The 12310-nt window shown below is 35.3% G+C and overlaps 1 protein-coding gene across 1 annotated transcript in view; it reads left to right on the forward strand.

Moving 5' to 3' along the window:
* The window catches only part of EYS (eyes shut homolog), a 614241-nt gene that overhangs the window by 176316 nt on the left and 425615 nt on the right, over positions 1-12310 (forward strand). Inside the window, exon 13 of the mRNA XM_041410576.1 lies at positions 10972-11231. Coding sequence (XP_041266510.1) covers positions 10972-11231 — 260 coding nt within the window. The remainder of the gene's footprint in view (positions 1-10971; positions 11232-12310) is intronic.

Raw genomic sequence — 12310 nt, forward strand, 5'->3', positions numbered from 1 at the left:
TAAGTGAACTATACACAACACAATTAGAAAATCAACATTGGCTTCCCCACCACTAGTTTCTATAGGTAATAAAATTTTAGTTAATTGTCTTTTTGGATTTTTCTGGGATTTACACTGTGTGTACTCTGTTAGATCAATAGAAGCATTATAGGAGTTTATTTAGACTGAAATTACAGACTGTACACTGTTAGAGATCCTCTATAAACCAGTGCTCACTCTTCAGCCTTAGCAAGCAGAATAATTCGGGAACAGTAACCATCATATTTTCTTCTACTAAATGCCAGTTTGGATATATGAAAAAAAACTGTCAGAGTTATAGAAGTGAGCCTTTATCTTTGAAGGTCACAGGTGGAGAAAAGGGACTACAAATACAAAAAAATCACAGCTCTCTATGAACATCCATAACCATTGTTATATGTAGGTCTCTTGGATTTGTTCATTCCCTGTGTGGCAGGGACAGTCATAAAATTTTCATAGGTTTGCCCTATTGAAACAACTCAGTGAGACACACATAGAAGAAAGTTGGATTGTTTATTTTACAGTAGATATCAAAGATAGATAAAGACATAACTGACTTTCGGAGACAAATAATTTTTGTTCTTTGCTTTTACACCTTATATCAGAACAATAATCTTTATAAGGACAAAGCTATTTTTTAAAATGTTATTTGCCAGGACACATCAAGTCAAATTTGTTTTTTTTAACAGAATCTGCAGTAGAGAAATAGTTACCTCATGTGTGACTGCAGTATTGGAGCAGTGCAGATATATTTGTTTGTTTGTTTGTTTTTTTATAACTTCGAGAAGTACTGTCTTGCTTAAAGGTGTTTAATTTTTTTTTTTTTTACTATTTATATGCTTGGAAATTGTAGCACTCCTTGAAAAAAATTTTCAAGGTTTTACTACTATAAATATTCTTTGGTGAACCTAATCATGATCTGTTAGGTGATTTTTGGTAAATTTAGTCTTGAAAGATGAAATGTTAATATCTCTGGTATTTTTTTGAGGTTGCAATCCTCTTGCTCTATTAGGTGAATGGTAAAAGGTTATAAATTGACATATTAATGAAGGTCAGTTCGTGCAAAACCTTTTTTATTTTCTTTCTCTTATTCTAATAACAAATATGAAAGCAGAGACCTATCTCTGCTTCTTAATCTACTTACAAAGTATTCTCTAGACTGCCAATATTAATTATGACACCCTCTAGCCTTTCTAAAAGTTTTATTTTCTATAGGGTCTTTTGAAAATCTGAGTTATAATGTTGAAGTTAGCATGATTGCTGCTGAGTGTTGAAAATGTGTCAATAGTTCTCTTCAAATATGTAAGTATAGATACTATATGGTTAAGTGATGCCATTATAATCTAATATATTCTGCCATAATAAATACAATATCTATCCTTGGTTATGAGTTTTTTATAGGCATCTAATTGGTTCTAGGCATAAAGTATTCAATGTCTTCTATGTTTGGAATAAATAAAAAGAAAAAAGGAAAAAAAAAAAAAGGAGAGAAAAAATATATTAGTCCATTTGTTCAAATAAATGTTTTCTTATACTCTTGCTTTTTTTCCTGGATCAGATAGTGCTTTAATGTCAGACTGAGCCATAGAAATATTGTTTCTTCTGTGATTGTCTTCCTTGAAACTTGAGTAGACCTCAGGTAAACATCAACCAAGAATTCTGAAAACTTTTCCATAGAATATTGGAAGCAGTTTTCCCCCCTCTCCCCCAAAACTGATAGAGACGTCGTGCTTAAATGACTTGCAGAGTTCAAAAACTGCAATATGAAGGAGATAAACATTTCTTTGCTCATCCATTCAAATAATTATGCAGAGGTCATTTGCACAGACTTCTGAATTGGTGTGCATTATGTTCCATTTTTTCTCATGTCAAATTCTCCAAATGTCAAGGTAATCTATCTTCACAGTTAGATTTTTATTGTTCATGCTTCATAAAATTTCAGAGTTGGAGCATGTTATCTAGCACTTCATGTTGCCATGCTAATTATTGCTAATAAAGATTGCAATTGTAATCACCTTTATTTGGCCTTTTTTGATTGCCTGTAGTGGAAGAAACAGACCAGAAAAGATCTCCTTTATTCCCCCTGAGCCAAAGTCCCTTCCACTGTGAGCACTCTCGTCAAAGGGTTCATTTTTTTTCTTTTCTGCAATCAGTGTAATCTCTCTGTATAGGGTGAAGAGCTTTGAGGTCAATTGGCAGAACTACAGCTGCATTGCTAAACTTCCCAAATTTAACAAATGTTTCTCCTGGAGGGGCTGTTACTTGCATTCAGGTGATAGCTCCTACTTTTTCAGTGCAGCACTTTTCTTCCTTTCAGATTTCTCAGGTCAAAGAGGACTTGTCTCAAAATCAATACTAAAATACTGTAAGAGTTACCTGTAACTCTCAGAAAATATCAGAGCAATAAAAACCAAGAAAAGGCATTGAGCTGCTTTCCATAACAACTACGCTCTTTACACAGCAATCTTAAGTTAGAGGAAGACATTTCCAAGGGGAAATAGTGCTGAAGATACCTGTTTCCACAGGTGCAGCAATAAACCCACTTGTCATCAAAGACCGACATTAAATTAAGAGAGAGGAGCACAAGCAAACAGGCAGCTGGGGAGATGGAAGCCTTTTATTCAAAATCCTTGAAAGATGTAGAGTCATCCTGATACCTGATTTATTCAAATCTGAATCCAACAGATTAACTTGTGTAACTCTTGGAAGCCACATGACAACTTGTTGGAACCCAGGACATCCAGAGGGGTGCCCTGGGTGACATGTGCCCCCAGCAGGGGGGTGGGGAGTCCTGGCAGGAAGCCAAAGACACCTAGGATTTTGATCTTAACCCATGGAGCAAATTAACAACCTTGTATAAAGAATCACAAGTCACAGAAGTTTAAGTAGAGTAATAATGAATTAATCACCGGGTGAAAAGTGGAGTTTTGGGGATTTTATTAGAGGGAATCTAGGAGGCAAGATGGAGGGACTTGGCATTGTCCTCTTCTTCTTCCTTCTTCCTAACCTCCATCTTCTTGGTGATGGTGGCACATTTAGATTGGTCTAGAGCAGAAGCAGACAGTCTAACATAGGTGATAGGTATTGGAAAATAATGATAAATAAAGTACACCTAACTCATAGTATAAAATGTAGACATCAGCCCAGGGGTGGGCAGTGTGCCCTTGACAGACCTGCAGAGCAGAACTCTGCAAGTGTGAGAGAAAATATTTTAGACAATAGATAATAAACAACCTTGTGAACCAGAGCCGAAGAATCCCGACTCTTTCTTCGGCCGATGGGCTGGGAAAAATGGACTCTCGGGTCATCCCGACAGTAGGGAACCCAAGAACAACAGATTCCCCCTGATTCTTGAAAGAATGAAATAATACTTCTCTTTTTTTCTCTACCAAAGTGAATCAGTATCACCCAAGATATTGGACATAGATCATTTACTTACTGTTCATGGTAGCACTGATTCACTGATGCTTGGTTATCACAAATTAAGGGTTTTCTCCTTGACACATCTTTGGAGAGGTACTGCCTGTTAAAAAGGCTGCAAATTACATATTTTCTCTCAGATTGTATGGTGAAATCTTTAATTACCTTGTTAATGCTGTACTATTGTTGTGCCAGTGAGGGATGAAGGGTACACAGGCAAAGAATGCAGCGCTTGGTGTTAGTGACCAGAGATGGTAAGATAAAAAGGCATTTATGTTCTTTTCCCTTTGCATTTTGTCAGGAACAGAAGGAAGTCTAATGTGGGTTTAGTTAATAGAAGATGTTACTCAAAGAGCAGCTTCACATGCCAAAATGCATAAACATTCTCTCTGGGGGTCTGCAGTAATTCAAGAAATTAATGGTGCTACTCAGAAAATTGTTTGACACAGAGGACAAAAATTTAAACAGACCTTTCTTTCTCTTCACCCTGTGTTGTTTGATAACTTCCTAAACTGCATTCCAAAATTTTCATATTACTATGACATCCTTTTTGTACATCATGGTAAGTTTAGGACATGGAAGCTCCTAAATTTTAAGGGATGATTCAGTATTCTTCAATATAATTGAAATTTATTTTAAAAAACTTGAACATGGTAAACAGTTTTTCTAACACCTTAGATAATAACCAAAATTGTAAAGCAAGAGTAAAAAATGCACCCAAACATTGGAGTATTTTTTTTTGTATTTTTTATATTAATGTCTATTGCTTCTAAAATAGGAATTTAAGTAGGCAAGACTGATGGGAAGGAACTTCAATAATGGTTTTCCCCACAGTAATGGTCTATGAACTAGACTACTTATACCAAACATGTTTTATTTTCTGGTTCAAGGCCATACGACCCAAGTGATCCTCCCATATGACAGCAATAGTCTTCAGTTTTGCTTATTAGAGTTTTCACTTGTTTTGTTGCCTTTCTTAGTTAAAAGTATTCAAAGTATTCAGCCCTTGTGCTTTTAAAGCACAAACACTCATTCAAATGAGGCAGTTTGACTAGAGACTTTTAATTATTTTAATGTTTACCAGCTGAAACAGATAACAGTGTAAATTCATCTGGCCTTGTAGATACAACCAATTGCTGTTATTGAGATAAATAAGGAAAGAGTTTGATCCAAAAAGAAAATGAGTGTGTACCTCATCTCTAGAGTCCAGTAGTCTGAAAGTTGCATCCAGCCTGGTATAAGATATATCTTATATTCTGGTTCAGGAAAATGGAAAAAAAAAAAATCAACAGCATGAAAAAAAAAAAAAGTTGAAAGTATAGATACCCTTTGCAGCATGTACAATTCTGTTTCCTGAAACAGAAATGTGTGCATTGCAGCTGAAACAGAGCTTAAAGCAGAAGCTGAAATATAGTTTGCTGTCTTATTGAGCTGAATGTTACTTTGTGATTGTGTGAACTCATAGCTTCAAATAGAGAATTAAGGAAAAAAATATGGAAAACAAACAAATACAATTTTTTCTATCTGTTCCTCTAAAATATGTCTGTTTAGGGTTTTTTTTTTTTTTTTTTTTTTTTGTAGTGTAATGTTCCTGAATACACAGAATATGAGGAATAAATTTAGTTACTGTTACCAAGGGAAGAACATGAGCAGAGAATTATGGGAGGAAAGTATAAAGAACAAATAAAGTATACCTTTAAAAAAAAAAAAAAAAAAAAAAAAAAAAAAACAACGATTCAAATTCTAAAGCAATTGAACTGTAAGGGAATGAAAATGACATAAGCCCTTTGAAGGCTTTCTGTATGCATCAAATATGCAAAACCCTTAGAAAACATTAATAGAGTACCAGAAACTTAATCTTTTTATCTCTCTTCCCAACAATATACCTCACAATTAATTCTGCTCCAGTTTGAGGTCAATATCCATTTATGTCTGTTATTACCTGGTACCATTCTCCAAGTCCTTAATCTAGGCTTTCTTAGCCACCACTTCAGATTGAACTTGTAGACTGCAGGTGGTGTATATACCTCCCATAAGCTAGTATCTACATCTCAGTTGAATTAAAAAATTGTATGTGTTTGTATGACAAGGTTAACAATAGGTTTTTTCCCCTAATTTTAGCTTCATATCCTTATTCTAACAGTGAATAAAGGCAGGTGGACTTCTTTAACGTATAACTTTTGCAATTTACGTTCACCTAACAATTCGCTCTGTGATGGGCAAATTGGTCTTTGTTTACTTACTGATTAACCCTTTGGAGAGAGCTCCATCAGCCAGTTCCCTCAGACCCCTGGTGTGCATCTCATGGAGTTCCATGCACTTAAGTATATTCAGGTTCCTCAAACCTGAATATACCTAAGTATATCCCTTCTCCTAGGATGCGAAGGACTTCAGTCCCTCAGTATGTGGCATAAGCTTCAGAGAGTTGGGACGTGAGATTAACAGTAAAAACTGAAGCAAATAAAAATGTTGAATATCTCAGTCTTCTCTCTGTTGGTTGCTGCCAGTGCTCCTGACTTATTTATTGCAGTGGTACCTTTTCTTAAACCTTACTTTTGTGGCAAACATACCTGAATCCCTTCTTATTCTTTGCAGCTCTTACCAAATTAATCTCCAAATAGACCTTAACTTTCCTAATGCCACTACTACATATCCAAATGACATCCCATATTCTCTCCAGGGTATATGTCCCTTATTCCTTGCCTGTGTATTTCCTTCTAGCACTTCAGTTTACCCAGGAGACACTTACTAAGGCATGCTGCTCTTCTGCCTTCTTCACCCGATTTCTTACACGGGGAAATCAAGAACCGTGCCCTAAAAAAAAAAAAAAAGTCTTTAAAGACCTGCCAGCTTTGTTCAGATCCCTCTTCCATGAAGACAGTTTCATAGGGGATCCCATGGACCCAAATACTGAAATCTAATCTAAACTGCTAATCAAGTGAAAGTTTCCTTTCCTAAAATTCAAGGTCCTGACTACTCCACTGCTGTCCTATATCCCTCAAGATTGTTAATTCCATCAGATCATAAGCACTGCAGCCCAGGTTAATGCTTTCCCTAATTAGTTAATCAGTGCCACATTTGATTGGTTACAAATGGAGAGGTGGAGGAATAAAGTAGGGAATTAATTACAGTAATGATTGTAAAGGCAGGCTTAAATGGATTTAGGGGAGAGGAGGAGAGAGATGGTGAAAATTTGAGATCATCTCAGGGTGGCATATGAGAGTAAAGAACTAGGAGCACAAGAAGAACTTCAGAGATTAATTCGTGACAGTTTTTCAGGTTGAAGCTGGTGAAAGAGGTCTGGTAGCTGTCTGTGGAACAAAGAACATAATAAACTTGCAGAGCATGAAAGAAAAAAACATGTTTGTAGAAGGAAAGAAGAGATAGAAACATGAGTGGTTGAAGCCTTTTTAGTGACTGGAAGTGTATGTCCTTGGAGCTTTGTGGTGTGTGTTTGTGCCCTAAATTTCAAGCTGCATGTATTGAAAGCAAGCTCTTATTTCTGTACTTCAGATGATCCAATAGCCTCTAGCTTACAAGGAATAAATTTGTCACTGAGCACTGTGGTTTCTCAGGCTGTTAGTTGATTTGATTGAATGCACTAAACAGCATAAATCCTTACTGTAGAATGGCCCATTGTTGCATGTAATGTATGGCTAACAGGGTGACCTAAACTTCACTGAATGTCTTGCCATTTCTCATCAAAAATCTGTCAAAGAGGCAGTTGAATGATGGGACACTGTAGTTGAGGGTTCAGTTTAGGATTCCTATTGCTTTGATTGAACCACTGAAGAAAATGCAGTTCTGGTGCTTCTTAAATATTGCAATTTTGTCTACAAAACAACCTTTATCTGTGGAAAAGGTAAGTGCTCTGACTGATAGCTTCTGAAATTTTTTTTTTATGCAGAAGACTAAAAAGACAGTTTTCTTGTATTTTTCTGCTATAAAAAAGAGGTCTAAAATAAAAAAAAAAAAAGCCTATTCTACTCTGGAATATTCATCTATATTACTGCTTATCACAGAAGATGCTGAGTTGGAAGGGACCAACAAGGACCATCTTATCCTGCTCCTGCCCCTGCACAGGACCATCCTCAAGAGTCACACCACGTGCTTTTCTTAAGCTTTGACATTTTCCAGAGCTTCTAGCTGAGCTAGTTTGGAATAAACCCACCAATATGATTTTCTAATTGATAGACAGCCACTTTAGAACACTTAAGATTCAGGAGAGACTGTGTCTGCAGTTACCATGCTGAACAAATGGTTTTGACTCAGAGAAGCTCCTGCCAATATGTACAAATAATTGATAAAAAAGGAGGCAGACTCTTCTCAGGGGTATCAAGTGACAGGAAAATATGTAGTGGGCAGAAGGTAATTCCACATGAAGATAAAAAAAATGCTCCTTTTTTTAATGTGAATGTGGACAGGTGCTGGGATGGATTTTGCAAAGAGTTTGTGGAGTCTCCATCTTTGAGATACTCAAAACCAGGCTGGACACAGACCTGAGAAAATTCTAGTTGTACCTATTTTGTGCAGGGGAGTCTAGTTGAACCTCAGAAACTTTTTTCAAAATCGACAGTTCAGGTATTCCTAAAATTCTTCCCTGTTATTTAATTCCTTAAAACCTTTAATGTAGGATATAAGGCAGGTGACACCTATATATTTCACAGGAATGTAACTAGAAAGGGAGTTTTAAGGCAGGTGAGAACCAAATTTAATACTTAACTCATCATATGGAGACAGGGGAACTTATTACATTAACACTACTTCTCTGGATACAATTCATGAAAGCTTGCAACTTTTAATTCTGACCTTAATGTTAATATAAATGGTAAAATATAAAACCATTAATTTGTGTATTCATTGCCCTCTCCTTTTGGTTATTTTTCTATAGAAAGCTTTTCAATTTATGGAGAGATGTATGGAAAGTAAAGAGATAATACTTATGGAAGTTGATTCATATGTATTGGAGCAATTCTACACTTGTCACAATCTAAGCAGTTAATGGGGCTTATATTATCAAAATTAGTAGTTTACATAAAAGAGTCATGACTTGGTTTTCTAATATCAATGGGTGTATTTGGATTTGGTTATTGGAAAAAAATACTGAAGTTGGCAAGTTGGTAAAACAATGGAAAGAAATTCAGCTTTGGCTATCTTTACATGGATTCTTAAAAGCCTATATCAGCCTTTTTTCCCCCCTGAGAATTCTAGAAATCATCTTGATTTTTGTAATGAAGTGAAAAAAAAATTAGTCATTTTGAAAAAGTGTTTGGATTTTTGCCTTTTGATCAGTTAATTTCCAAGAATAACAGCTATAATAGCTTGATTTATAATTAACTTTTAATAGGCCTAGCACCTGCTTACCTTTTTTTAAATAACAGTTATTAACACAAAATTTTGTCTTGATTCTTAAAACTGGGCCTCAGGATAGATGCTTCTATGTGTTTTATTTTTTTTTCATATTTAATGAGACTACTAGTAACTCTTTTTAATAATCCAGAAAGGAGTACAAAAAGCTCTGTTATTAATTGTCTTCTTTGCATTAATATTGACTGTTGCATCTCAGCTGGTAGCTGGCAGGAAGCCAGGGTGGAACTGGCTAGTTGTGCAGTGTAGATAACTGCTGTGTTTCAGTGACCCAGTGTTCCCTCTAGTCATGTAAAATAGTTTTGATAACTCAAAGGCAGTTATGAAACTCATTAGGGGAAAAAAGGGAATGAAATGTGTTTAATGTTTGCTCCTCTGCACCTCAGTTATGTCCATAAAGTTGGACGAGGTCAGAACTGAACCGTGTTCTCCTAATACAGAGTGAAAGGCTCTCCACTTAATGAGCTTTTTAAGCTAAAAATGGAGCATAGCCAAGTGCTACATACCAATTTGTAGTAGTGCATCAGTAGTAATTTATTCACAACTCCATAAAAGAAGCCAACAAAAAAAAGAGCAGCTGTAAAACAATTAACATCTGTTGGGTCAGAGTGTTTTCCTATGTTCACTAGGAGACATTTGGAGATGCTTAATTTGTAAGAGTTTGATGCTTTTATATATTGACTACTTAAGGGAAAATTCAGTAAAGCACTGTTTGGGCATGCAGTGTTATTCGGTGGATGTTGCTTCTAGATAATAAATGCATTCTGCCATGTATAGCAAAAGCAGGCATATTTGTTGTGCATAAGCAGAGAATAAAACAAAAAATACTTTAACCATATTTCTAAAAGTATGTTTTAAGTACTGTAAATGATGAGTCCTGAAATGTGATTTTTGTCAGTTAATTAAGAATGTCTGAATGATTTTTGATAATAAAGACTGTTAGTTTTTAACATGAGAAAAATACAGTATCCTGATTTTTGAATCCTTAATGCTAAAATACTCAGGCCTTTAAAAATATAAATTAAATTCCTTTGTAATATCCATTTCTTTTTATGTGACATGGTAATTGTAACCCACAACTAAACAATGCAGAACACAAAAAAAATTGAAAGGAAAAACTGGCTTTGGGTGAAATTTGCCACTCATGTGGCAAGAAATACCTGTGCCTTAAAGAACAGAACTACATAATAGATTCTCCATTAAATGACCTGTTTTTTAAGACAATTTTTCTTATAAAATTATACCTATGAAGATATATTTGAATGTTTTAATACCTGAAATCAATATTGATCAAAGTAGACAAGAGCTGGAATAGTTAATCTTTCATATTGTCTCTTGTCCTGCCAAATATCTGCAAAAATAAAATTAAATTCAATTTTATTTACAGTGAAAGTAACAAGAATGTATGGCTTTTAAAGTACATAGAAGCCTCTTTTATTGCAGCTAGTGAAGAAATTTGGCTCTGCAAGCTTTGAAACCATTAGCAAATTGTTTTCTTTGAATTTACAGAACCACATCATATGTATATCGTGAATAAAAAAAGTTATTTATCTAATTCATGAAGTTAGGTTCCTTACAATCAGATATAATTTAGATTTTGGTTGAAGTTTTCTCTTCTGTGTTATCACTAACAGATCTTCACAAAAGCAGTCAAAAAAGAGGAAGAACACAATGAAATTAGGTTCCTTCATGATTCCTACTTTCTTAAGTGCACTGGAGATGCTCCTTGATGCACTTCACCCCAAACATTGAAGGACTTAATAGTTTCACACATATGAAAAGATGTCCTTTTTCATCCTTAACATTTAGAAAATTTGCTTGTCATGTTTGATAATTTGTGTTCTTGTTTAATCTTAAAAGTTATCTAAACAAGATTCTGTCTGCATTTCCTAAACCAGATGGTTCTCCAAGTGATACTGTGACTTAGGATAAGTCATTTTGTTTTTACTCAGATGAATTCTGGGACAATAACCTGAATATAACTTTTATTCATAATGCATTCTCATACAATTGCAGGAAAAGAAAAGCTAGTGGCAGAAACGTATTATTGATTTTGTTTTAATTTTTTTTGGTTGTTATTTTTAAAATAGAAATTATTTGGCCAAGCTGTTAATTTTTATTTTTGCCATGTCAATGCTCTCACTCTTTTTTTTTTCCCCCTTGCAGATGCACATGTACAGCAGGGTGGACAGGGCCAGACTGCAGTGAAGATATAAATGAATGTGAATCTGAACCATGCTTGAATGGAGCCACCTGTTTTGAATCTGTGAAGCCAGGGCAGTTTGTGTGCATTTGTCCTCCATTTTATACTGGTGACTTCTGCCACCAGCGCTTTAGCCCCTGTGAGCTGCCTTACAATCCATGTATAAACAATTCAACCTGCTTGGCACAAGTAGATGGAAATCCAATGTGCATTTGCAAAACAGGTGAGAAGCGGAATAGTTAATTTCTTCCATTTTCTGTTGTGAGCTGGAAAATTGCAAATATATGTTTAATTTGTTGCTATCTTTAATGTAAGTAGAAAAGAATATGTTTCAAAGAACATATAACCATTTTGAATTGCGGCAGGTCTATCAGTTGTGTTAAAAGACTGAAAAGACAGCTGTCAGTTTACTTATTATTAATTTCTTATTTTACAATACTTATTAAATCTATGGTGGTTTAGATTCAGCACTGAGAATCAGTCTTTTTCAGTCAATTGTTACAATGGTATAGAGATAGACATGAACCTGGCCAGCAAAGACAAACTAAATTGACAAAACAGACAGGTGGATTTAGAAAAAAATGTATGCGGATTGGTGAAAGTACAAAAATTGGAGCAAGTTGGAAATGGGGTTTTTTTCCTGCTGGGCTGTCAGGAAGGCCTGGCACATCAGGGAAGTAATCTTCCCTTGCTTAATGGGTATAGTGGGTTTCTCCCTGTATGCACAACGAACCAAATCACAGCAGGTGCTGACAGCTTCCCTGGGCCATGGCTTAAAAGACACAATCTCGCCCTCAATGTACAAGAACTGCTAAGGTGGAACAGAGCAACAGTTTAACTGTGCAGAACATTGCTATACACTTCCATGTAGGCATTCAAGAATACATTAACTAATTAAAAACTGTACTGAAAAGTTAGAAAATTTAAGTAGCGGGGAAGTACAATTACTGAAACTGGAACTGGAGCAGGATTTTTAGGCCTTCACTGTTTTGCCTATAAAGGTAGGGGTCTCTTAGGGACAAAGGCTAGAAGATAACTGCAGTGTTACATGACAATGTTATTAGTTTTCATTTATTAAGCTACAAAGATATGGATATAATATCTAGGAATGAGGAGCATATAATACATTGGGTTTTTTACTATGAAGGTAAAAGTTACTGCAGACTACTGAGGTAAGAAGCCCAAACATCACTGGGGAGCTATGCAAGCTGCTTAGTGAAGCATCTTTAAGAAAGTGCTGTTTTTCAAAAACATAGGTAGATTACTCCAAGACACTTGATTTAGTAGTAAATGGCATGTGGA

This window comes from Onychostruthus taczanowskii, unplaced genomic scaffold (assembly GCF_017590055.1).
Source record: "Onychostruthus taczanowskii isolate IOZ18803 unplaced genomic scaffold, ASM1759005v1 scaffold33, whole genome shotgun sequence".
NCBI classification, from domain to species: domain Eukaryota; kingdom Metazoa; phylum Chordata; class Aves; order Passeriformes; family Passeridae; genus Onychostruthus; species Onychostruthus taczanowskii.